Source organism: Mugil cephalus, chromosome 7 (genome assembly GCF_022458985.1).
Source record: "Mugil cephalus isolate CIBA_MC_2020 chromosome 7, CIBA_Mcephalus_1.1, whole genome shotgun sequence".
Lineage (NCBI taxonomy): Eukaryota > Metazoa > Chordata > Actinopteri > Mugiliformes > Mugilidae > Mugil > Mugil cephalus.
The window spans coordinates 14,026,235-14,053,142 of NC_061776.1; the positions used below are offsets into that span (position 1 = coordinate 14,026,235).

At 43.6% G+C, this 26,908-nt stretch overlaps 3 protein-coding genes across 5 annotated transcripts in view; 1 reads left to right on the forward strand and 2 right to left on the reverse strand.

Annotated features, from left to right (window-relative positions):
* Nucleotides 1–711: 711 nt before the first annotated feature.
* On the reverse strand, nucleotides 712–8,029 carry mcm4 (minichromosome maintenance complex component 4). The gene is made up of 17 exons (XM_047588932.1): nucleotides 7,891–8,029; nucleotides 6,929–7,003; nucleotides 6,678–6,836; nucleotides 6,419–6,582; nucleotides 6,228–6,329; nucleotides 6,032–6,127; nucleotides 5,744–5,839; nucleotides 5,372–5,510; nucleotides 4,967–5,187; nucleotides 4,705–4,825; nucleotides 4,189–4,448; nucleotides 2,802–3,167; nucleotides 2,586–2,713; nucleotides 2,253–2,460; nucleotides 1,944–2,172; nucleotides 1,455–1,588; nucleotides 712–1,310 (listed from the first exon to the last, which is right to left on the reverse strand). Exons 2-17 carry the CDS (start codon nucleotides 6,987–6,989, stop codon nucleotides 1,215–1,217), a joined length of 2,580 nt encoding a protein of 859 aa, XP_047444888.1. The 5' UTR covers nucleotides 6,990–7,003; nucleotides 7,891–8,029; the 3' UTR covers nucleotides 712–1,214.
* A 1,873-nt stretch (nucleotides 8,030–9,902) lies between these two features.
* On the forward strand, nucleotides 9,903–11,403 carry cebpd (CCAAT enhancer binding protein delta). The gene has a single exon (XM_047588996.1). It carries the CDS (start codon nucleotides 10,139–10,141, stop codon nucleotides 11,057–11,059), a length of 921 nt encoding a protein of 306 aa, XP_047444952.1. The 5' UTR covers nucleotides 9,903–10,138; the 3' UTR covers nucleotides 11,060–11,403.
* A 144-nt stretch (nucleotides 11,404–11,547) lies between these two features.
* spidr (scaffold protein involved in DNA repair) overlaps nucleotides 11,548–26,908 on the reverse strand; it is a 34,945-nt gene continuing 19,584 nt past the window's right edge. Inside the window, exons 11-20 of one of the 3 annotated variants that reach the window (XM_047588993.1) lie at nucleotides 23,885–24,043; nucleotides 20,989–21,076; nucleotides 18,682–18,822; nucleotides 18,532–18,591; nucleotides 17,843–18,041; nucleotides 17,005–17,130; nucleotides 14,357–14,450; nucleotides 14,161–14,275; nucleotides 12,440–12,496; nucleotides 11,548–12,064 (exon numbers count right to left, since the gene is read on the reverse strand). In XM_047588993.1, the coding sequence (XP_047444949.1) occupies nucleotides 11,945–12,064; nucleotides 12,440–12,496; nucleotides 14,161–14,275; nucleotides 14,357–14,450; nucleotides 17,005–17,130; nucleotides 17,843–18,041; nucleotides 18,532–18,591; nucleotides 18,682–18,822; nucleotides 20,989–21,076; nucleotides 23,885–24,043 (1,159 nt within the window). In that variant the 3' untranslated portion in view covers nucleotides 11,548–11,944. The remainder of the gene's footprint in view (nucleotides 12,065–12,439; nucleotides 12,497–14,160; nucleotides 14,276–14,356; nucleotides 14,451–17,004; nucleotides 17,131–17,842; nucleotides 18,042–18,531; nucleotides 18,592–18,681; nucleotides 18,823–20,988; nucleotides 21,077–23,884; nucleotides 24,044–26,908) is intronic. The other 2 variants (XM_047588995.1, XM_047588994.1) reach the window with 2 other exon arrangements.

Sequence of the window (26,908 nt, forward strand, 5' to 3'; positions counted from 1 at the left end):
TTCAGGCCCCCGAGCGATGAAATGATCTAATAAAGGTTTAATAATTAATAAAATCCAGTACGTTGTTCTGTTCCCCAACCACCCTTGACCCTTTTGGCCCATTTTGTTGTTAATACTTGTGTACTTTTAATTGCTATGTTAAATAAATTATTTTAACTCTCAAATAATAACTGGATGACTTTTGTCCAAAGTTTTGAAAATGTCCGTAAGTCACTAGTCCAGTAACAAGGACAACACATTCATATCATCTGACAGAATCACTGCACCTCATAATGGAAGGAAATAAACCATCACCAAGAATTACAGCACTGTCTGTGATGGATCCAGTCAACACACCTCAGTCCAGACTAGTGGCAATAAATAAACAGTAGAAGTGTTATAAATAAACAATAGAAACATAGTTTAATCCATCAGTAAAGACCCGGGTAATATGCTAGCTTCTTGTTAGCAACACATTAGCCTCAAACAACTAATACGCTTGATATCATTAAAACTTACATAATCTTGTAATTACTTACAGATAAACTTACAACTACACAATATTATAAATACTTACAGATAATGTCCATCTGGACCATTTATTTTTTATTTTTTTTAACTTGGTCACCAGTTAAAACAAAATGGCCGACCTAACGGTACCTGCTGTGGAACTGTGGTGGTTGTTATAGCAACAGAACATTCTAGAAGGTGGAAGGAAAAAAAACAAGCACGTTTATTTAACATTTTATTAATTTCTTCATTAACAACGACTATGCTTTAGGACAACTCAACGGAGACAATATTAAGTACTCAAGATAAACACAATTCAAGCTTAATACATTTCAAAACAAAGAGGAAAAACTAATAATGTACAAGTTGGTCAGATATCTTATTTTGCCATAACAGCAGAAAAAAAAGCAAGAGAAATCCAATAACATGAAATATACGTAGGCCTACTTTTAAATATAAGCTCTTTATTACCAGTGTGCTTTTTTCCGTGTCTTTCTTACTCCGCATTTTTATTATTTTATGTATATTTTTATTAAATGGCACCAGGACACCACACCAACATTTGATAATTCACGTCTCTAAATCTGTGGATATTTAAACATCCAATAGAGCCAAAAAAAAAAAAATGCACTGGTTCACATCATACAAACTTTTTACAGCATGTGAAAAAGAAGACACAGGATAGGATTTATAATGAAGGACTGTACATAATTGCAGGGTGCGCCTTAAGCAAGGAGACGAACAGTCTTTCCAGTGACCGTCAAGTAATCCTCGTCAGCTAGGGCTCGGAGCGCCTCATCGAAGAGCTCCTTCGTGATCGCCTGCAACATAGTGATGGAGAGTAAGTAAGGAAGTGGTAAAAGGTTTAAAAATGATGACTTTACAGCTAATTGGATTCACGCAAGGAATCGGGTTCGATTGTCCTGCATCGATTTGTTTTACACGTGAAGCAATAAAGCACTTACAGTTTCAGACTGTCCTCTGAGGTCTTCAAGCAGCTGCTGGTATTTCATGGCAGGCGTCTTTCCCTTCGCCTGGATCAGCTTCTTCAGGGCTTGGGCGACCTCCTCCTTTCGTTTACGGGCCGTGGCGCTCATACCTGTAAACAGAAATATGACACTTGAATTCACCGTGGGTGATCAAACAAAAGACAACTTAAAAAATTGACACAGACATAAAACGTAGAAGCGATAATATCCTAGAAATCCAAGATGAAATGCTTTCTTGTTTGTCCACAGCCATTAGTTATTCAGTTTACGGTGATGCAAGAGAGAGTAACACCTCAACCTTTCACATCTTAGAAAGTGGAAGCTGTAGGTAGCATTAATTTTTGATATTCATTCTGCTTCCACTTTTAATTTGCCGTTAGCAAACAGAGTCACCAGCAAGAGATAAAAGAATGAAACTACCAACAAGGATTTTAGTATTTTATAATAGTAGAAGTAGTGTCACACCTGTCGTGAGAATAGAGATGTCAACAAATCCTGTCCTGGGGTCAGTGGCCGACTGTTTGAGGGCCTCTCGGTGGAGCCGCTTGGCCTCCTCCACGTCGATGGTCTCCACCTTCTCGGAGAAGCGCACCTTGGCGTGAGCCTCTGCCAGGCGGATCAGAGACTCCAGCTGTCTGGGGTAGGCGGACACCATCCCGCGGCCGCTGCCTATCTTCCTCATGTCGACGTAGGCCTGAGGGCGAACGGGGTGTTTAAAAAGGCACCGACGGCACATTGATCCACTAAAGGATTATTAGCGTTAAACCAACGAACCTCGATGAGGGCCTGGCTGGCCTCCTCGCTCAGTCTTGGGGTAATGTAGGTGCGCGCGTACGCAATGTAGTCCTTCAACACGGTCATGTCCAGGAACTCTTCCTCGATCTGCTCCTCGCTCTGGTAGTACAGCGACACCAGGTGGTGCGCCAGCCTGCGGTCGTACGCCTCGTCCTGGGGGTCCAGCATCAGGAAGATGAGGTCGAATCTGATGGAGCAAGAAACGTAGCGTTAGGTGTGTGTCAAAACATTAAGAACACGTGGATCATATAAATTATTCTGCATGTTCTTTAAAGAGTTTGAGTCGTGTGGCTACATTGTGCTGCCATTCACCTGGACAGCAGTGTGTGAGGCAGCTGGATGTTCTCTATCGTGGTCTTTTTGGGGTTCCACTGAGATTCAATAGGGTTTGCGGCAGCCAACACGGCGGTACGGGCGTTCAGCTGACAGATGATTCCAGCCTGCACAGAAAAGAGAACCTCCGTTAGGAACAGCAGGTTGCATAACTCGCTAGTCTCGCTTGTTCGTACACGTTCGAGTCAAACGCACCTTGGCAATGGAGAGGGTCTGCTGCTCCATGACCTCGTGCAGCACGGATCGGGTGCTGTCGCTCATTTTGTCGAACTCGTCAATGCAGCAGATGCCGTTGTCACTCAGCACCAGAGCTCCGGTCTGCAGGACCAGCTGCCGGGTCTCCGGGTCCTTCATAACGTAGGCGGTGAGACCCACGGCACTGGAGCCCTTTCCGGACGTGTACTGGCCGCGGGGCACCAGGTTGTAGACGTACTGCAGCAGCTGGGACTTGCTGGTGCCAGGGTCTCCGCAGAGCAGGATGTTCAGCTCGGCGCGGAAGTGACCGCGGCCGGTCTGACTGAAGTCCTTACGAGTGCCGCCAAACAGCTGCAGCAAAATACCCTGAAACAAAGAGAAAGGGGAGGAAACGCTAAGTAAAAGTTTCCTAAAAATCATCTGCTCATTCCAAACAACATAGGTCAATGATATTCAGACATATGGCCAAAAAAAACGTCTTATTTTAATTCTAACGTTCCATTTATTTCCAGGATGATTATCCTGTTGTCCACTGCTGTGCTCGCTTGTCCAAGTATGTCCATGGAAAGTTGACAATAAATTTCACTGGAATAATCAACAGAAGGTGATCCTGACGCCTTTTTTTAATTTACTGAAGAGACACCCTTTCAAGAATTTGTTTGGGGGATGTTTTGAGCTGAAACAGAGCAGGATGATGTGTTAAGTAAAAGGTTCAGGACCTGTGCTGCTGAGAACATTTTAAACCCGGTGGTCTAGACCTTTTCCATATAACTGTGTATTGTTTAGAGGGTAATTATTGAGTTTCTGTCCAACTTTAATGAACAATACAGTGGAGAAGAGTCCAATTTTGTTTTATTATTAAGTCAAAACTAAAAGGATAAAACAACGTTCTGGCAGTCGTGATGCTGAGTTCATATTAATATCCATTTATCTTTCAAGAGGAGAGCACAGAAATATAATATATAATATAATAAATATATATTTTCTGTGAGCGTCTCAATCATGAAATTTGCTTTAGACCTCGGCTCATGATTCTCTTCTTAATTAAGGCCACTACATACATTTCTAGTCGTCCTTAATTTGCCGCAGCAGGAAATATAACTAATGACGGCTACAGTGTTGTTAAATTAGTCATGCAAGCTACTTACATGAATAGAGTTATTAAAGTATGTAACTGCAGCAGTGTTTTTATAATATATGATCCTGCCTGTTGTTCTAATGGAGACACATTAACCGTGTGATCCTATTGATTTTCTTTAAACGCAACAACTAGGGTGTTATTGGCACGCGATGTGAATCCCCATGACTGACAGCTCGTGTCGTTAAGACAAGCACTTGCTCGTTATCCTCAGCGCACACAAGTTAACGCGCGCCCGCCACCACACACCTTTTTGATGTCCTCGTGTTCGTAGATGCTCGGCGCGAGGGCCGACGAGAGGCGCTCGTAGACGTCTGGCTTGGCTGCCAGCTCCTTCAGGGTCTTAACGCGGTCCTCGGTGAAGAGCTTCTGTTCGGCCTCCTCGTCCAAGCCGTGCAGGCGCTTCTCGTCCGTCTTGCGGAAGTGGATGGCGTCTATGTGGGTCTTGTAGACGGACTTCACGTTGCTCTGCCGCGGGTTGACGCGCATGGGGACTGCTCGGTAGACCCCTGCACAGACGGGACGCAGACAGTTAGGACGCGTTCATGGACAATTCAAGTGACAGAGGGTGGTGATGAAATGGTTTGGCTACTGATGACAGACAGACAGATCAAACATTCTCAAATGTGAAACTACCATGTTTTTATGTTTATTATCGCCAGATAAGGAAAATAGTTACACCTGAGAATACATTACTTAAATCCCCAAGCAATCGTTTGCTAATCTGTAATAAAACTACGAATTAAGTCGATAGGCTCATCTTACCAGTGATGTTTACTCTGTCTCCTGGCTGCACTTTATCAACTAGATCGTTGTGAGCGTACACAATGGTCGTGTGAGGCGTCTGACCGGCCGGCATGTCTTCAGGAGACTCTTGAATCTTGATCTGTTGCAAAGGAGGATCAATAAACGAACAGATGTCATGACCCCGGCAGCAACACACCACCAATTACCACCTAACATATTCTGCGATTAGGTGTCGTCTGTAAGCAATCTGCCCCCATTACCGACGCCGTCAAACTCTCACCATCTGCTTGTCTGAAAAGACTGAGCGATTGTGAACGAGTGCCAGGCTGTGGGTGGTGTTGCAGTGGCGACACACAGCCGGCTCCGCGATGCGCCCGCGATCCACCTCCACGCGGGTGGTGAAGGCGCACACCTGGCACTGGAAGAACGCCTCCTGCATCTCGGGGATGAGCTGCGAGGTGCGGATCACCATGCCGCTGATGGTGATCAGCTGATCGATGTCTGTGGAGGCAACACATAAGGCACGCAGAAGCTTTAGGCTGAAGCCGATACCTCAACGTTCACAGAGATCCCACACTGAATGTGGGAGGGGAGACCAGTGCCAGCGGTAGCTTCGCCTCGATCAGTGTGATTTCACTTTGTAAAGGGTGCTGCGACATGGGGCTTGATTAATGAAAACACGCACCTTCTGGGTTCAGGCTCCTCATGTTTCTGGTTTTCAGGGCGTTGTAGGGGCGGACTTGGATCTGGTACTCGAGGATTGAGTCTGGGAAACGCTCAAAGAAAAGCTCGTTGACTGCCATGTCAAAAGTTGGGATGACTTCCTGCAAAGGAAACAAACAACAGGACATTAAAAAAAAAACAAACAATATACTATATACACAGTATTTACAAGGATTATAAAAAAAAAGCGACTAATAATCCCTTAGAGCATTAGTCTACACCGTTTTAAGTCATAATCATTTCTTCTTAATGTGGATTCCTACTTTACTGCTGTTAAAACAGCCACAAAGTAGAAATGTGAGACCTTATAATTGCATAGAGTAAATATCTTTACCTGTGGGTAGCAGATGAGCTGCCTGTAAAGTTCTGCATCGAAGGACTGCACATGCTGACAACTCACATTCAGCACAGGGTCGCCAACAACACTGATCTGTGGAACAAAGAGAAAAACCATCAGCATATAGTTGGATAAAAAGACGCCGAGGCTTAAAATATCGTCTTGTGCGGCGCCTTCATCACGCTAATGCTCACAATCCAAATATAAAACCAACACCCTGTAGAGTCTGTTTCAAACACGAATACAGACTCGGAGCTAAAATAACCAGATAAACAAGTACGCTACCTCCTCCAGCTTCTGCATGTATAAAGGCTCGTTCAGGTCCAGGCCGGCGTTCTCCTCTTCAGTTGAGGTCGGGTCAATGAACCTCTGCAGAAATCTCTGGGAGGAAAATAACACAAAGCAAAGAAACATTAACTCTTGGACCGATATAATGAGATGCTGTGGGAAATCAGATTTATAATAATGAATATTTTCAAACCTGGAACTTCTCCTTGCAGGTTGCTACATTTACATCAGTCCCCCAGATCACCAGTTTCTGGCCTGCGTTCGGCTCGCTGGCGACCGCACCAGTTCCGCTTGGCTGAGAGACGACAGTGAAAACGTGAACTTTTTGGATCGTGCAATAAACATTAAATAAATCAATCAGGTATTCCTGCCTCTTCTACTGACCGGATCAGAGTGAAGGTCGACTTGGGGAGCCTTCCGGACTGACCCCAGATCAGGACGCTGTCTGGCCGGTGTGCCGCGCACTCCGCTGCGTGGCGTCCCCTCAACCCTAGAGCTGGGGGTCCCATACATCAGAGGGGAGCTCATATCCACTTCATTCTGCAGCACTGTCAAAAGAAACACATTGATATGTCAGAGACGTGATTAAAACTCCAAATAGTTTCCATTTTTTATGAGCACGGTGATTCAAGCCTATAGGTACCTGATGGTCTTGGACTGGAGAACAGGGACGTGTCCTGCACTGCCGCAGGACTGAGCACGTCGGTGGCTGGAGAGGTGGGCATTGGCATCAGCTCCCCGGTGGAGGAGTCCTGACCTCTGCGCCGCTGGGAGGGAGGCGAGGTGGGGCCCTCGCTGCTGGCTGAGGTGACAGAAGGAGTAAAGTGACGTTAGGATTGATTTCATTCCACGGCTGAAGGCAAAACAAATTCGTATTATCCCACATGCACTTACGTGTGGCAGGGTTGGTGTTCCTCCCACGTTTACGACCAGGAGTTGAAGTTGGGGAAGACATTGTATCTGGGATATCTGTCAATGAGACTTGCATGAATTAGCCCATGTGATCGTTAAGACCCATACAAACTGCACACTAACAGTAGTAACACTGTTTCCTGATGACCATTTTCTTTGTCTGGTTATTGTTTCTTCTGTAAGCTACCTAACATTTTTTATATATCATTATATATTATTTTGTGTGAGCCCAATATCAGGTGTGGTTGGAATTTACTCTGTCAGGGTATGGATTTAAATCACAATGAGCCAAATCTCCTTTGTGATCCTGTTTTTTCTTTAAATCCATTCAGTCTTAACTGTGAATTCTCATACCAGTTGTTAGAGCATTAGTTTAGTTGCACTACAGATCAGTTTACAAAAAAAGAAAGAAATAGAGATATTAAATAAGACACTATTCTACGGTTAGTCCTTATATCATCTTTCATCTTTAGATAACTCAACAGATTAAAACTGTACATAAAACCTAATATAAATATTTTTCACATTACACATCATTATCTAGCATCACTTGCTCAAAATGAATACGCTTACTTTGCCATGTCCACAAACCAATCCCTAGTTTACCTGAATAAAAAGTATTTGAACATTGTATATATCTACATATTAAATTGCCAAGTCTTTACCTTTGTTCTTAAGAATTTAGCTCTATCTTCTTCCTACTTTTACTGACGATTTCACTAACTTAACAAACTTCAGCCACCATTTGACATGTGGCTGCAGGAGACAATAAGCAGACGCTTAGTTGCAGGCTTTGACCTGATTTAACAGCTTAAGTGAACATTTAAATATCACAACACCTTCGTATACATTCAAGGGAACTTGTTTAAAGTCCCACGCTGCGACAAAATTAAAATAACTTAAGGTTTCATAACTAAAAACTTCAGAATATAAGTATTTTTTACCTCCTCTTGTGTATACGTCCGAAAGCTGCTGAACTGGCGCGAAACTGCGGGTGACGTTATTTTCGCGCGAAACTTTGGGCCAATGAGAGACCAGGATTGTGTTTTTCCTTCCGGTCGACTTCTTCACTTGGACGGGGGTTCATGTTGAGTTTATACCGATGCAACCTGAAATAAATATCAAATACCGTGTTCGAAAACACCGAACATATTATCAACAACCATCTAAACTAAATTTTAATTCCAGTTTGATGAAATTAATACGACATGCGTTTACTACGTCCAGTTGATATCTCGATTATTACCCTAAGCGGATTTGGTTCGGTCCGACAGTAAGAGTTTTTTTTTTCAGCTTCTAACTTTATTGAAACTGGTAATGCGACACCGACCAGGAAGTTTAAATGTGCGAAATACTTAAAAAAACAAAACAAAACGACAACAGGTCACTAAATTAGAATATATTATTAATGATGATGTATAAATATAATTAAATGGAATCGGACGACTTCATTGACGCATTAAAGTCTACGTTTAGCTATTATATCAACAGAAGGGTTAATTCAATATGTCTTAGCATTGACATTTGCATTCATTGATTCATAGTTAATATATCTTTCATCTATCCTCTAGTGAATTCATTTGAACTATTTCCAGCAATGTCAACAAAAATTAAACATTATGAAGTTTGTAAATGTGCAATACATTGCAGCTAAATTACATTAATTTGCAACGGACGGTAAAAATAATAAATGTTCATCAATTTAAATCACAAGCGAGAACAAAATTACTCGTCATGACTTGTTGATTTCTAAATGTGTAATTTTCCAAGATGGTGCATAAGTTAATAAAGAGCTCTGAGATGATATATGTCATTATTTAAAGAAGTTTAAAGCTTAAAGAAAGTACTTGGGTATTAGATATAATCTCCAGTACAGTTGAAACAGATAATTTCAGTGTCCAAATGAGCCTCCTTTTTTCAAGACAATTCCTGTTGGTATTTTAATGCCGTATTTACAAACAAAATTATATGTCATGATATGCACCATATTTTAGTTGATATCTTGTTGTGCTATGTAGAGAGACCACCAGATGGCGCAGTTTCCCTTTCAGAAAGGACCGTGAGAGAGGAAAAGTACTGCGAACTTCCAAAGAGGAAAACATGGGATCATTTCCCAGAACTGTCAGCACATCATGTGTTATTTACAGGAGCTTCTTAAAGACACTAAAAAGAACCTCCGGTTTTGATTCAGTGTCTATCAGTGAACTAGCGATCATCCTACACATAAGAATGACATGAAGAAAACATCTAGCAGTATTTAACAGTATGTACACCCACTGAAACAAGTGCTTGAATACTATTTGGAGAATAAAAATGTATTTTTCTTTTTCCTCCATTCTCTACTCCACTACGGTGGCATAATTTGTACATTTTAAAGTGTTAAAAATAAACAATATAAGATTTTCATGGCTTATTTATAAGTTTCTTACTATTATATGAATAGGTTGGTGTTTATTTTAAGGCTGTAAATACACTCATGCTGTTAGTATAGAACTTTTTTTTAAAGAAAACTATAGGACTTTAATAAAATAAATAAGCTGTATGATACATTGCCAAACATATCATAATATTGACATGTGTTAGTATTACTTTTGTGTGCCATTATATGTATTGATTCTGTAATTTTTTTTTATAATTATTTATTTATTTTTTTGAGGACTGAGATAAGTAAATTATCTAAAGTCTTCTTCCGCCACGGTTTGAGTCAGACATCAAATATCCTGGTGACAAGTAAACCCTCACACAGCCGGAGCAGAGCCTGCAGGATGTAAACAACTCCCAGTCATTCATACAGTCATAGTAAAAGGGGGAGGCACGCGCAACACGCCCCCCTGCCCACTAATGGGAAGTTATCCGACGCCACGTGACCACCCGTCGGCCTTGACTGGCTCGCGAGAGGGCGGCTTGCGTGACGTCAAGGAGGGGAACGATACAAAATAGTTCGCGAGAGACGGTGCCGCCTCAGAGACTTGACAGCTAATACCCAGGGCAAAGAGCGCAGAAACAGGCAGAGAAGAGCGCCTGCGCAGAAACACACACGGGGTTACTGTGCAGCACATTAGTCACACTTTTGGGATAACTTTTTGGGATTTTTTTTGTTGTTGTTTTTGTGTGTGTGTTGTTTTTTTTTTTTTTTTTTAAAGAAAAAGTTTTAATTTCTCTCTTAACCACGTGGACAAGTCACCAGTGTTCATGTGTGACATATACAGCCCGGACTCTCACTGCGTGTCTCCACTATGCAACATGAGTTGGGCGATGGAGCCTGCTAACTTCTACGAGAGCACCAAGCTGGGCGGCCCGGGTCAGCAGGGGCTCTGCAAGCCGGCCAGCGAGGAGAGCACCATGGTGGAGCTGAGCAACACCCCTGCCATGTACGACGACGAGAGCGCCATCGACTTCAGCCAGTATATCGAGTCCATGACGGCCGTGCCGAACCTGGAGCTGTGCAACGACGAGCTCTTCCTCGACCTGTTCAACACTGTGAAGCAGGAGAGGACGGACCTGTACAGCATGCAGAGCTCCGTGCTCCCAGGCGGCATGCAGCAGCAGCAGCAGCAGCAGCAGCACCAACACCAGCAGCAACAACAGCAGCAGCAGCATCTGTCAGCCGCCTTCACAACAGAGAGGAAGGCGGACATCGGGATGGATAAGGCGCTGTTTAGTGCGCCAATCAAGCAGGAGTCCGACTGGAGTGACAGCGACATGTCTTCATCCCTGCCTTCCCAGATCGAGACCTGCGCCCAGACCTCCGTGAGCCTCACCACGGGGCAGCCGACCCCACCGACCACCCCGGAGCCCGTCTCCGCCGTCAGCTCGGCCAAGTCCTCCCCGCGGAAGATGGGCCGGGAAAAGGGGAAGAAGTCGGTGGACAGGTACAGCATGGAGTACCGACAGAGGAGGGAGAGGAATAACATTGCAGTGAGGAAAAGCAGGGACAAAGCCAAGAGGCGCAACTTGGAGATGCAGCAGAAGCTGCTTGAACTGAGCTCCGAGAACGACAAGCTCCACAAAACCATCGAGCAGCTAACCAGGGATCTCAGCGAGCTCAGAGAGTACTTCAAGCACATACCCAACTCCTCCTACGCGGGCTCCACGGGTGTTGAGACCCGGTGACAAAGTCCCCTTCTTCTATGAACTGAGCTTTTAGGAAACATACCTCAACAGACATTTTTTTTTTTGTTTTACCATCTGTACCAGATGTATTTTAAGCTTACCATAATGGCACTGGAAAATATATTTTGTCGCTGCCATATTTTTTGTGGGAATTTCTCTGTATTAAATTATTCTACCACTGCATTTACATGATGTTATACCTGATATGGTACCTGTTTTATAATTCCAAACTTTGTATAAGAGCCAGAGCATGATCTTTTATATAGTTTGTATGAAACCTTGAAAACATTTTTGTTTTGTTTTGTTTATGAAATCTATAATAAACTCGCTGAAAAGGTGCAAAACCTGGTTTGGTCTGGTGTATGTGTGCATGTGTATGTATGTGTGTGTGTGTGTGAGAGGAGTCTTTGCATGTCATGATTTGTGTTGAGGAAGCGACTTCTCACCAGAAGTGCGACAGGAAATTGAAAGTAAAGTCAGCAAAAATTAAAAAAAACAAACTTTTTTTTTTATTGACAGAGTGCCAGTAATCTTAAATACAGAGGTAGATGAGTTGGAGAAGGTGCTTTTAAAAGGAGCCAAAAGTCACTGTTAATGAAGCACGTGGGCTGCTTTGACAGGCTGCATGCCTCTCCTCTACCCTTGGGCTGTCAACTCCTGGTGCACAGGATCACATATCATTAACACAAACAAGACCTTGTCTTCTTGCAGCCCGTTCTCTTCAGCCTCAAGCTGTCAGGGAGGCCTTCAGGGGGAGGTGGTGTGGTGGTGGTGGTGGTGGTGGGGGGGGATAAACTGGCTCAGACCAAGGCCCAGTGTGCAGATCTTTGGGGCCAGCTGAAGCCACGAGGATTGATATCATTAGCTACTTGCCCCCTGACAGCCTCAGAGGCAGATCTCTTCCAGGCCGATCCAGAGGGCAGGCTTCCTGGTGACGACTCGGACGTAAACAACGATGGGGCCCACCTCTTTACCCAGGACATTCTCCACGTCGTAACCTGGGAACTGAAGCAGTGCCTCTTTCAGAAAAGTTTATTTCACCCTCATCAAACTATTTATAGTTCTTAAATCTGATGATGCTGCTGCAGGAATATTTGACCCTTGACCTCAGTCTCTGGCCCTCAGTATTTCTGATTTATCCTGTGCTCCGTAGAGAATTTGTAAATCATCAAAGCTGCATGCAAACTGCAGAAAAATCAAATATAATAAATAGGGAGTGGAGGATTACGTCAGGATTCTGGCAGTAAATTCCTTTAACTGTGTCAGTGAGCAGTACAGTACAGACCTTATCGCGCCGACATGAACAGAGGACTGTTGTTTGGGGACATATTGACAGAGGATCAGCCCAGGGTTATGTAACGGTTTGTAAAGTAAACCTACCTCGCCTCCCTCCAGCGGAGCCGTGTTCAGGACGGACACAATGGTCTTCTGCTGCAGCTGTCGGGGGGGGAGAGATTCAAAGAGCCAGTAATGTCTTTTTAATTACCACCACGGTACGGTATTGCAAATTAAAAACAAATGCTAACGTTCTGTGCTCTCTGCTGAGTAACAGCTCCGAGGGGTCCCGATATCGGCCGGCTGATAAGAGGAGCACTGATAACTTTATCAGTTTGGCTCACTTACGTTTCTGATGATAAACTCACGCCAGGTTTTTACGTTACACTTCATACAGATGTGCATATGTAATTTTTATCTACGGGAGAACGCCCAGGCTCAAGCAGGGGTCCTTCGACAGGACAGATGCAACAGTTTTTCATCTGCTGCTTTCTGTACTGCCACACGTTTAATACAAATCACACACAATTAAATTATAATATTTCTTGCAGCCTCCTTCTTTTCTCATTATAAGCCGTTAAGAAATTTAGTCTTTTGTTTGACTGATGTCAGATAGAAGACTGGTACCACTGTCAGGGCGAATGGAGACAGTAAGCTCAGATTAGCACAAAGGCTGAAAACAGGAGTTGATCCTTGGATTCACGCTTCCAGACAATCGGAGGAGGAGTCTGGTGCAGAGCGTAAAACTTTCAAACTTCTTGCAGACTCAATTATTTATTTATTTTCATTATTATTATTATTTAATAATCAGCCTTAATAGCCATCTAACCCATCCACTAGTGCTCACACAAAGAGTAGCGAGCAGCTGTGTGGGAGCATGTTCGGAGGAGGACGGGGTTGGGGAGCTTGCTCAACGGCCGTGGACATGGAGAGGATTTGAACCTGCGACCCTGCAATCGATGAGAGAAACCAGGGTTTCTGCAGGTTGGAACAAGTCAAATCCAGCGCTGATGGTGCCATCAAAACTTTGTTAGCCTAATGCTGGCTAGCACGCTGCTGTTGACAGGTTAAAACAGACGGTTACTTCCAGATGTTTAGCCTCTGGCTTTATTTATTTATTTTTTTTCTCACTGCAAAGTATCATAAAGTTACAGCGAATTGTTGCACAGCAGTTTCTATTTCGTTTGCACCCACTTCCCTGTGATATTACCTGAGGTGGTGCATTCAGTGCACGATAATTCAAGTAATGTCCTGCAGTGTGTTGCAGCTTTGCATTTTTAAATCTATTACTACGTGCAGGTTTTGAGATTATTTCATGAGGTAAGGTTTTAGACTTCCTGTAATCTGATCGCAGCTTACGGTTCTTTTTTAACTCCTCATATATTGTTTGTTTGATCTGCACAAAAGGATAAATAGAAAAGGGTCAAGTCTCCAGTATTTTTCACCAAACGAGGTTCACGCCGTCACTGACATCAGTAATATTAATAAAACTATTAAATAAACGGCCTTTAACTGTACATATTCTGTGGTTAATGTTAAAAGGTGCAAGGAAGGGCTTTCAGAATTTGATTTAATATGGTGTGATAATGCAACGCTCTTAACCTTCCTAATCTATCTTTCAGGAGGTAGAAATATGCAAGTTATTTAAGATAAACTGGGGTGGGATTAGTTGCCAGGCTACCGGCAAAGATTTCAGGACACTACCTGAGAAAACAGCTCAACAACTCCCCGTGAAACATCACATCTGTACAACCAGGATCATGTATTTATTCCTTTTAAATACAGAGTAAAACCTGCTCAGCTCCTGAACACAAAGCTGCTCTCACCTTAACCTTCATGGTGCAGTCCTTTAAAGAAGAAGAGGCCAGGAACACTTCCAGCTGGATCTTTGTGTCTGGTTTGTCCACCTCTGACTTACAAGAAACACAGAGGAAGTTTTTACTGTGGGGAAAAAACACACGAGTGAATAAGGGATTTATTTGTCAGAACATGAAGCAGATTTGTTAAATTCTAGGAACGTACCGTGCCTCAGCTAACATCTGTAAATTGTCACTTCCACAGAGATTACAGGCGGGCCAAGAATAAGCCGTGTTTTCATCCACACCAACTATCACTCCTGAAACGAAAAAACTCAATTTCATTAATATATAGGATCACATTTAGAAGCCATGCCCTCTACACTCCAGGATTTGGTTTATTAGCTGCTTATTTCATTATTGATTCTATTCACCTTTCTCGATATTTTCAACAGCATAACACTGATAAATAATCTACGCATGACTTTCATGTGTGTGTGTGTTTGCGACAGGGTGTAAAAGATAAACACATCCCTTTCATTTTTTTTTTTTTTTATCAGTGATCGCAGTGATAAATGCAGCAAAGACGTACTCCCTACCTAGAACACCATCTCACTTGACAGCCAGAGCTGCTGCTGCACAAACACAACAGCGCATGAACCTTAAACAAGATACTGAATTTAAAACTGATAATTACTGCTAGAACTTTCCATTTTGAGCCACTATTTTCCGCTGGTAATTTCCAGAGGGTGCGATCTGAGTGCAGAACACAAAAAAAGTCTGTTTTGTTTTTATTCAGCCACCTGAACAAACACGCGCGGCCAGAGACGCCTGAACGGAGAGGGTTCACAGTTTGATCTTTGGCCTCATATGTGACATTAAGTCAGCAGATGCAGCTTATCGTCTGCTTCAGGAGGCTCTTCTCTACACCACGTTTAGATAATTGGAGGAGAAACTGATCTTCAAAGCGAATGAAGTTGAATATCGCAGCAGAACAGTGAATCACTGGTGTCACATTAGGTACGACTCGTTATCTCCACGATGGACACCAGGTTCTGGCTTTGTTCTTCGTGGCACAGATTCATCAAGGTGCTGGAAACATTCCTGGTCCATATCGACATGATGGCGTCACAAGGATGCGAGTCTCATGTCCCACCACATCCCGGAGGTTCTCATCCATTTGACTGGGATGTGGTGACTGTGGAGCCGTTTTAAGTACACTGGCCACATTGTCATGTTCGAGAAACCCGTCTGAGATGACTTCAGCTTTGTGACACGGCAGATTATCCCGGTGGAAATATCCATTTGAAGCTGGTTACACTGCGGTCATAATGGGACGGACACAGCCAGAAACAACACTCAGGGCGTGGCACTTAACCCTTGGACTGGCGTTGTAACCACACGGTTAATATTTTTTTTGTAGCAGTAGTGGTAGACAATAAAATGCTCACTTTTATATCCATAGACAATAAAATGCTCACTTTTATATCCATTTTCCATTTTATATTCCATTTTCTACGATTTTATATCCATTTTCTACGATAATTCAAGTAATGTCCTGCAGTGTGTTACAGCTTTGCATTTTTAAATCTATTAGTACGTGCAGGTTTTGAGATTATTTCATGAGGTAAGGTTTTAGACTTCCTGTAATCTGACTGCTAGTCATTCAGTTCGTAAGATACACAAATTCGCCCATGTGTGCACACATTATATGTGCAAATATCCAAGATGTGGCTTTTATACTTTTTGAGCTTTTGAACAGACGACCGTGGCTTGAAAATGCACAACATATAGCTTCAGTTATTATACTGTATGAACCTGAACAATCATGATACGTCAAAATACTCAGTTTGCAGTGCACGCTATTAATATAGATTAAAAGTGATATTTCTTTAAACATGATTAACCATATTTCTTAGTGTGGAAATCGAAGGGCTAAACTAAGAATGGGCCCAAAGTGCACCAAGGTAAGACACACAAGTAAGTGTAAAAAGAGGTTATTTGAGTCACTGTTGGATTTCTATCAGTCTCAACGAGGCGTGTCCACTGGATGTTTTCCTCCTGAAAATCCCAGTAGATCAGTGGTTTTTGAAAAAACTTTCATTAGCCCGTCCGTCACCAACAACAACGCCACAATCTAAGTCGACACGAGTCGACTTTCTTCCCCGTTCAGATGCTTCGTTTAAACTTCACATGGTGACCAGTGGGCGAGTCTTTCATTTTCAACTGGAACGTTCCGCTCAGCTGGCTATCGTGGCTAGCAAACATCAAAAAGCTTTTCAAATGGCAAATAAAACCCCAACACTGTCTGTTGGTGGAGTAAATTGAAGAATAGATTGAAGAAAATATGGTAATGTGCGCTGTAGCTGTTACTCACTGCCACGACATTATGCTCCCCATGAGAGAGGCTCAAAGCCTCACGGTAAGCAAGAATGTTAATTTTACTGAAAAATTACTTGGGAATGCACGGACACGAATCTGACGATATTTCACGAAGTCGCTAACAATGACAGTCTGAGCACGCTGAATAACAAACAGAGGAGTGAAATGTCTCGAGGCCACATCAAAGCCTATGGTTGTGCGGTCTTTATGTGTTAAAAAAAAAATCGTATATAAAAAAAACGTGAACAACAATTGTTTGTGAGAAAGGAAGACATGGGGCACGTTCTACAGAAAAGGTGTCAAACATATGCTCCACGGTCCAAAAATGGCCCGGCAGAGGGCCTAATCCGGTCCCAGGAACGAATTCGTTGTTATTCCGTTATGGGACTGGTCTACCGCTTGAGATCGAACTAAATTCTACGAGAATCACTTCAGATGAGGGGAGCTACATGAAAAAACCAGAGGAGCGAGGAGTGAAAGACACAGACGGACCTGTGAGAGTACAGAGGGAGTTGGGTGTGGTCTCCAGGCTCAGGGGATCCAGTCTCACAGGCTGGGGCAGGGTATTCCCCACGGAGCACACCTCAACGACGGACTGCTCCGCACAGAGAAGGACACCTGGATACGGAAATGTTATTACAGGAGAAATATTAATGACCATCCACAAACCAGCACAACTTCAATACTGATTCATTGCAACCTGGTGTATTTTCCATTAATGTAGCCATCTTGGCTCTATGCTAACTCCTCTCTACTTCTATCAGGGAGACTAGTGGAGGCATGAATCATTATAAAAGTTTTCCAGTTTTCCAGTCTGATCAGAAGTAAACACAGAAATCATATTTTTGAGTGCGTGCCCCATAAACTGAGGCTATAATCCTCAGCAATTTGATTCTGTCTCGTACCCTTTGCTGCATTTTTGTCCCCTCTCTGTCAACAATCAATACCTGTTTTTCTCCGCTGACAAAACTATCCAATAAAGGCACAAAAGGGCAAAAGATTTACTCAAAAATATAAAAAAGAAAAAGAAAAAGGGCCATTTTGCATGAGTGATTTCCTTTTGGGGAATACAAGGTTACACCATGAGGTAATAAACTTCTATGATCTGCACCGAAACCTTAAAGAAAAACTTGTAACGTACATGTAATATGTAATAAAATATTAGTCATCCAGAACTGCGACTTTTACTTTCAGTTCTTTCACTATTTAAAGCCGATACCACTTCTCCGCTTCATCTAAGGTGCTGATCAGATCTGACTTTCCCTCTCGGTGACGTGTGCGCCGAACGAAAACACGTGATAACGCTTGAACGGTCAAAGAGAAGCGCTACCGTGTTCTGTGATGGCATCTCTGAATGACATGCGACAGACTGCGGGGGAATTCAGTGCTGTGAGGACGGAGGAAGTGAGCGCACAGGAAGCGTTCACACATAGAGCCACCGTTCGCCTGCATGGCCTCTCTGGCTGCTCGTCCTGAAGATCGGGGTCTGTGAGCACCAACCAAACCTCACCCTGGCCTACATCAGTGCTCTGAAGTCGAAACACACAGAGACAGACAAAGGCAGAAACAAACACTTAGAACCAGAGTGACCTAGAAAGGGACCATTTAGAGGAAATGTTACACAACAAAGGCTTACACAGCACAAATCTGATGGAAATTGTCTTTTATTTTCTAAGAATAACCTGCAAACAGTTTCGTCAAGATCAGCTACGCTCTGGGTTACTTGCGATTCAACACTGAATAGGTGTATTTGTGTTGCAGTGGTGTGAGTGCGTAACAAAGTCCACCACTTTGATCTGAGCTGCTATCTCATCTTGGTCAAAGTTTAAAGGTCTCGCCAATCGATGGCAGAGAACGACAGGGCCTCACGCAGATTGTCATGCACCGAGCGATATGAACGCTGCTCTCTACGTCAGAGCTTATCAGCTTTTAGTTCACATTATCTCAACAGGATGACTATGGTGCTGGAGGCACAGCGTTTACTTTATTTAAGTGGAGTTCTTTTAAATGCAAAAGTACCTGCATCCTCTTGTGTAAAACCGTGGCGACAAAACTGCAGCGGCACGATTTCGCCTCACTCTGAAAAAGAGACAGAAATAAAGTTTCAATTCGACACAGTGAAGATAAGTTATCTGAAGAGCACTTGTGCTGCTGTGAGAAACGGTTCACCTGCAGTATGTCTCGAAGGGATCGGTGCGCGGGGTGAACGTAGAGCGGGGACGGGGTCTGGTCCTCGGTGGGCTCCACCGAGCTCTCCTGACCGGACAGCAGGTAGCAGAACGTTGGAGCCGGACCCGAAGGCCGGGTTTCCTAAAAAGAAAAATCAGAGGGCACTTCTGACTTCCTCATTTTAAACAGAGTCACGAATCTTCAATTTGGATCCAACTGTCTTGTTTCCTTCAAACCTGCGCAAAAACTCTAAGAGCCGTGCTTCTCGAAGCCCTCGTTACGCCTAATTTGTGTTATCTAATCAGTAAATGTTTCTATTCGCTTGTGGTTTTTCATATCCTTTCAGCACATGCTTTAAAAAATTGTCAAAGATGGTTTGAATTCGTGATTTTGACTCAATTTCATTGCAAAAGAAAGGTTGAATATTTGAACGACTGCCAACTGAACCAACATTCACCCCGTTTCCAGACCTCTGAGCCACCGCCTGCACCTCAAATTAAATTAGCGATCGGACCAGCTCCGCTGTTGTGCTTACAAACAGCTCGTTGCCACCGCAGGGAGCGACATTAAAGCTTAGTTCGTGGGATTAAGAAAGAGGATCCATCTCCTCAGAAAAGATAATTTACAAAAATAGACGACTAAATGTGTTCAATTTTCCCGAAGAACATTAACTTCTCCTAGCAACCGCTCGCGCAGGCAGCTCCCACGTCGGCTGAAAATTAACTCCTCCGATCAGCTAAAGCGCAAATCTGAGTGAATGAAAAGAGGCGAAAATCAATTCGGTCTGATTGTTCTGGCTAAAACAATGTCCTCCCGCTCGAGCGACCGCAGTTCCATTCCTGCTGAAGTGATTAGTCGGCTGAGTGATTAGTCAAAAGAAAAATAATCAGCAGGGACTTTGATGAGGGATTACAGTTGTAGTTACGGCTTCTCAATTGTCAAGATTTCCTGTTCCAACACTGTGAAATGGATATCTTTGTGGTTTGATTATAGCTGCAACAATGGATTAGAGGGCAGCACGGTGCTGCTGTGGTTAGCACTGTCGCCTCACAGCAAAAAAAAAATGTTCCTGGTTTAAAATCTGCTGGCCAAGGCCGGTTGGGGCCAAGGCTTTCTCCGAGCCCTCTGGCTTCATCCCACAGCCCTAAGACATGCAGGCTAGGTTATGCACGTGCATTAGCAATCACATCATATTCCAATTTTTAAGCATTTATTTTAATTCCCAGCCCACACTGTATATACGGATTGTCAGAGTGCTGTTATATTCTTGTATTGTATATATTTCTTACCTAATTGTGGGCTACTGTGTCAAGGACATTTCCTATACGTGGTATAAATAAATGTTCTCTTATATCTTGTGTCAGGAAGCCAGACAAACTTCCCCTATCACAACTGTTGGGACCTAATAAAAAAAACTTGGGCCATGTTTTATGCCGTGGACTCGTCTTCTGAGCGCCTTGGAGTTGATTTTTGCTCACAACAAACTGGCTGTGATTGGTTGTAGGACTGTCCAGTTGTGTGCAGAGGCATATTCTTCCTGTGTATTGGTTTTTAAATGCGCACCCATCAGGAAATCCTGTCATGCTTACCAGACTCATCTCTCAGCAATAGACTGTCATCCTGTGCAGAGTATACCCAGCCTTTCCCTCAACGACGGCCTGTGCTGCTGCACTGCTGCAACCTTCTTAGGATAAGTGTGGCGTCGACAGATAATGGAAGGTGATTTGGTTCAGTTTGGTCAGCAGATAGTGAAATACGTCTGGTGTTCATTGTTAGACGGGATGAGGTGTTAGAGCCCCAGACGAAAACACATTTAGAAGCCGAGTCCAAATGGGAAAAAAATAAACAAAAAACGACGAGCAGTCAGCTGCCAGCTAGCAAGACACGGGCTAACTAGCCGAGCCAACGGCAGCAGGCAGCATGTCGCACACCATCAGGGTTTTCAAGTGGGCACCTTCCTTCACAGACGTTTCGTCAAGTTAGACACATGACACCTCGCTTAACAACAGCGTCACTATCAACCACAGAGAAATTAGCTTAGCTGTTCTTACAAACTGTGTCAGCAGAATCTGTTACAGACGAAGAAGACTGGTTCAAACTGTTTCTGTTTGACCCAAAGTTACAGTTACAAAATATCACACAGACACAGACAAACATGTGGATTAATTAAAGTCATTTATCTGCTATCAAAGGTAATTATTCATTTGTGAATACAAATAATTAGCTCATGAAAAGAAAAGGTAGTTTCACTGTTGTAAGGTTTCAGCCGTAGAAAGCTGCATAATTGTCACTATAGTGAGAACTTACACTGGGCATACTAAGTGAGTTTCCGTGATCTTTAAGAGGCATCGCTGGGGGCCACAGACTGTCTATCAAGCTGAAAAGCCTGGGGAGCCTGAGAGTGAGACAAAAAAAAAAAAAAAGGAAAGAGAAAAGAGAAAGTAAGGAAGGGGCTCTGGATGGGGGGTTGGGGGTGGGTGAGGGGACAGAAACTGGTGAATAAGGGACTTCAGTGAGGAGATTTCACAGCCAGTTTCACTTCCACTGAAACACGAATGTGTTAAGACAGAACTTGTTGTTTAACGTCACCAAGAATTAGCTGAACATGCTCGGGCTGGCAGAACAAATACACACATTTACAGTTTTTACAAGCGGGGATTGAGAGGAGGGAGTGTGGGAAAACCGCTCACACCCTATGCAAATTACAATACATCATTGTGGCGCAGAAATAACAAGGTTTAAAAAACCAATTACAGGTGATTTTAAACATTCGCCATGTGAAGACTCGATTAGCGACATCTCTCTTCTTTCACCGCGCTCTTAATCTGGCCTAAACCAGACACTCGAACGCGTTGTCGTGATGTTTCATTGACGTCACGGTGATCCTGGAAGTGAAGATCAAGAAATCAAAAGGGAGGAATAATATCAAGTAGCAACTCCTCCAGGACATGTCAGGCCCTTGGTTTACTGTCTATCATCGAAGAGGCGCTTTCTGAGAACTGGCCAGTGTTTTCATTCATCCGTGTGGGTGCTGCTGTCATATCAGCCAGTGGTTAACAACCTGTTAGTCAGCCTCTAATCACAGAGTTTCTTTGTGTGGAACTGGTTCTGCAGCCCGGTCTAGTCCAGCGAGGCACCCGCTCGGGGATGATTAATGACAAGCTCACAGGGCTCATTCAACACGCTGTGATTTTGATAGTTTGAAGACTTTGTTCAGAAAACGTTCAAGTACATCTGTCTCAAGTCACAAAGGTAGTCGGGATTTACTAATCTCCAGTTCTCAGAAAGAGCTGAAATGCGGATCAGTTCTGACAAATAAAACTTTTTATTTTATACGTATATATTTTATCAATTGGCACACATCCAAGAAATTGCCTATTTATTCCAGCGAACAACAGTACTTCCCATAAGGGCAACCCGAGACGCGTTAGTCACACAGGTGCAAGAAAGACGCTCATTCAGAAAAGCTCTGGCGCCGTTATGGAAAATTTCAGCATTTGGGGCAAAGCTCTATCTTTCTCTCAGGAGGGAGATGCGAAGATTGATACGCTCACTTATCTGCCTGGTAAATGTGAAGCTTCACGTTGGGTTAATTTAGCCTAAAGGCCGGCGACAGCTTGCCTGGCTCTATCTAAACAGCCTAAAATCATCGCGTAAGCTCCCTGATTAGAACGATATATATTGTTTGTTATCATGTTTTGCGCCCTTGTCTCCAGAGTTTCGCTGAGCTAACCAGCTGCAGGCTGTAACTTGATATTCAATGTGCAGACATGAACGAGGTATGAATCTCCTCATCTAACTCTCTAAAATGTGACCTAACGCTGACTCTATCCGAGACCAGTCCGCATTCAGTCTCCGTCCGTCTTTAAATTAAAAGGCAGTCGATGCAACCAGAAAGGGCTGCATCACCAGACGAGCGTAGCCAAAGAGCTAGGAATAAAGATAGTAAACAAACTGGTGTGGGCCTGTCAAAAGGTCACCATTCAGCAGGTTGTGTCTTGTTGGTGGAATACACACAAAAACACAAGTGTAAAATGACAGACTGTCGCCTCACTGGAGGTTTATGTCGGGCTATTTCTAGGCTGTGGTGACTTCGCGGAGCCTTTTGACGTTAAGGTCTGTCTGACCTGCATGTTGGATGTTTGGTTCAGGGTCTCTGAAGCTATCGCCTCACAGCTTTTCATCACTTTATATTTCAGCACGTCCGTTCAGAATGACATATAAGCACGCTGGACCTTTGATGTGAAGGGACAGCAGGTTCAGTTCAGAGAAACTATTCAGTTGGAGGCGACGGTAGTTTGAAAGTTAGCGTGGTGCAGGACTGGCCGTTTCTTTTATGTTAGGCGGTACGCACCGCAAAGATGCCGGAGCGGCGTCAATCGCCTCATGTAACTCTCGACAAGGGAGCGAATAAGTTTGTTTCCCCCCAAAAGTTCCTTTAAGGTGAGGATTTCTAGGATACGCTTAGAGGTCCAGCAGTTGCAGCTTCTAAGAAACTGGAAAGAAACTGAACGCCTAATTTAACTCAACCAACCCCACGTGTTTTTCCACTTGAGCTAATAGAACGGCCCATGTGCAAGCACTGCAGATAGCCCATCCATCACAATCTGACCACAGACAACCTCCAGAGAAATTATAGTCTGCGGTGGCATTGAAAATACCGAGGATGTAAACATACCCCCAGGCCGGTCTCTAAATGTTCCCATGTCAGTTCTTCTAACTGCTTCTAATCTGGGATCTTGACTATGGAAACTCACAAGGGACACAGAGCATGCACCTCGGTGTCACTTTACATGTAAACACAGTCGTACTGCTGGCAGGACAGCATAATCAGGTTGGTAGCAGCTGCGAACATCGAGTTCACATTGTATTGTAAATGTGGGCGTTGATGTTTATAAGGGGCATTTAAGGATTGCGATGTGGGGGAATACGGGAGTCACACATGAGGTATTAAAGCCTAAATGTGTTTGTGGGTGTGATGCTTAAGCGTGAGGCTCAGAGAGATCATAGGATGATCCTTCAATTTATCCATACTCAAAAATTACATCCTGAAACTCGGGATGAAATGATGAATGATGATAACGCCGGCTCTGAGCGCCTTGGCGTTCCGGCGTCTTGACTGAGGCTTTGGATCTGGGTCGGGGACAACTTGCCCTGCCACATTCTGCCCCGGCGGGTGCAGACGAGAGAGCGCGGGTCTCACCTTTCTCGAGTGACCCGCTGAACCACTTTAACGCCCCTGAGCACACAGGTCCTCCCCTGCCACGTCTGGCAGTACCGGCGGAGGTCGTCGCTGAGGGGGAGAGCGTGCAGCTGGACCACGCTGAACATCCCGTAGCTGTCCTGGACAAGGGCGCACAACCTGGAAAAGACGAAAAAAAAAAAAAAAAAAAAAAACACAAAACGCCAATGAGAGACCGTTATAATAATATATTTAAGGTTCCTGTTTAGACTGTGTGGTAACCCGAATTTAACAAACACGTCAGGTGCATTTCCTTCCACCTGCGAATGTTTGGGGAAAAAATGAATCGAGGCTTTAATTAAACTGCGTTTTCAGCAATACAGGAAGTAAAAAAAATAAATCTGATTCAGCTTCAGAACAAATAATGAGGGCAGACACAGCTGGAACATCTGGATTGTTAAGAAAAACTGCAATAGGCACCTCCTTCCTTTAGGGAAAGAATATACAAATACACGGTTCAACTTTTACCGTGCTATACGGCTTTATACGTTCATGTTACCTGATGTTGTTTCAACAAAATCATTTATTAGAGTAAAACATGACACACTAACAACACATAGTTAAGGCTTAGTCTTGACATTTGTAGGTGCTAATGCCGGTGGCTGGTCTGACAGGCTGCTGTTGACAGAAAAGACCTTTGGCCTACAAAGTTGTGAGGCACTGAACTGCTGCGTATTTCTGCACTCTGCTGCTCCCAGCGAGCGCGGAGACTGAGACGACATAGGCCCCAGTATCTCAGGCAGTCAAGCCCAGACACAGCCCTGTACCAGCCCTGAGAGTAAACAGTAGAGTTCATATCACCCTGGTTAGACAAGCAACGGCCAGGGAAGAAGAGGAGGAGGAGGAGGAGGAGGAGGAGATATGGATGAGGGACGGGGACTGATTGCCATGCATGTGCATGCATGTGCACATCACATACACTGGGAAAATTTGGAGACTGTTTTCAACCACCTGATTGGACCTATAAATGCCGTCTGTTGCTAAAACGAGGTCCGTCTGTGTTTGTTTTGAGCGACCTGGAAATAGACACCTAAATAGCATTCCTGACATGACTTTTGGTGGCGTAAACCAAAGTCTTAACCAAGATTATTCTGGGTTGTTTGCTTAATTCACAGTCCCAACTCAGAAGTGTACATTCTCTTAAAGTAACAAGTTATATTTGACAGGCGAGAAATCTTCTAAGAGGGTTTTTTATTCTTATGGGGCTGTAAACATGAGTCCAGGAGTTCAAAGTGTAAATTCAAAGTAAACAGACCCTTGCCCCTTTTTTACATGGTCAGTATCACCGGTGGAAGGATACGTTGGACATGAGTCAGACAAGAAAAGGCCTCCAGAAAATTGCTGCTGAGAGAGAAAAACATTTGAACATTCTTCAAAAACACGAAAACAATCGAATCTGCAAAATTAACACACAACAATAACAGCACTACAGACGCCCCATAATGAACCCTGTCATAAACAACTGCAACCACTGACAAATATGGTCACAATCTGTTGGGTTTTCTAGTATTGTTTAGTGTATACATGCTTTACATATTGTTGGTTTTGCTTAACCAAAAGCAAAGACACTCAGTTTGGAGTAAAACTGAGAAAAGCAGCAAATCTTCACATTTAAGACGCCGAAACCTGCAAATGTTCAGTTTTTTAGCCATTAACCGATTTTAACTCACGATGATAAGTTTTCACCTCAATGCAAAAGGACAACTACACAAAACTTACATCATTTCTGCACTTGCCAATCAGGGGTTGTTTTTCTAATTTTCTAAAAACTCACTTCTTCAAACTATGTTTTTTAGAACATTCTACTAAACTGGCAGGGACTATTTTCAGCTGCGGATTAATACACATTTCATGCTCTAGCAAGTATTTATTGCAGAATATGTGTTACGGGCTCAACATAAACTTCGGAGCCCATGTGAATTGCCAGATGGTTTGTTGCACTGACGTCTGCAAAGTCATCCTTACAAACTGTTTGTAAAAAGCCAGGCGCTTTCCAAACAATACTCATCATGAAGACCATCTGTCTATCACCGTCTATCACTGGCTAAACACAACAAGCCTCAGTTGGAGGAACTGAGAAACCTAATGAGCGGCAGCTAGTTGTGTGGTTAGGGCGTCAGCAGGCACTTCTTGATCTTTGTATGGAGAATTTGTGATTAAAAGGCGCATTTGTGTTATGGTTAGAAACGCATCTAAAACATGTCCAACTCGGCCAGTTATTCCTCACAGGGCGCTGATTTGTCCTCATCTCTCATGGGTTGAGGTCAGAAGCTTGCATACACCTTAGACAAATACATAATGTTTAAACCAGTTTGGTTAGTGATCCTAACTCACAGGGAATATTTACTTCTTACTGCGCATTTACTAGGATTCGGTGTTGCTCCAGTATAGCCACGTACTCTTCACCTTCCTTTCTGAACTGCAACAAGTCTTTTTTTGCAGCAAAGCGTCGGGGTAACATGATGCTGCCACCGCCATGCACCACTATTCGGATGGTGTTCTTCGGCTAGCAAGTTAACCTCTTTTTCATCAAAAGATGGTCGATACAGGCAAACAGTTAAATGTTTTATTTCATCAGACCACAGGACACGATTCCAAAATCTAAGATGAGATATGTATTTGCATGTTCTCCCTGTGATGGACTCAGATTACGTGACTCGTTATACTGTGGATATAGATATTTTTGTTCGGGTTCCTCGAGTGCTGCCAAAAAAGTTGTGACTCATCAGGGGATGGACATGGGCCTTCTGAGGGTGTCCTGTGGTGTCTGGTAACAGAATGTTGTTAGTGGGGCCTTTGGGTCCTATGGGATGAGGGGAGGGGCCTCTGTGGATCATCCCACAGATACTTGATCAGTTTGGGATCTAGTGAACACGAAGGCCAGGTCATTTGAGTTAGGTGGGGGGTGCCTGGTCCGGCCTAGGTGGGTGGTACATGTCTAAGTAACATCCACACGAATGTCAGGTCCAGAAGTTTCCCAGCAGA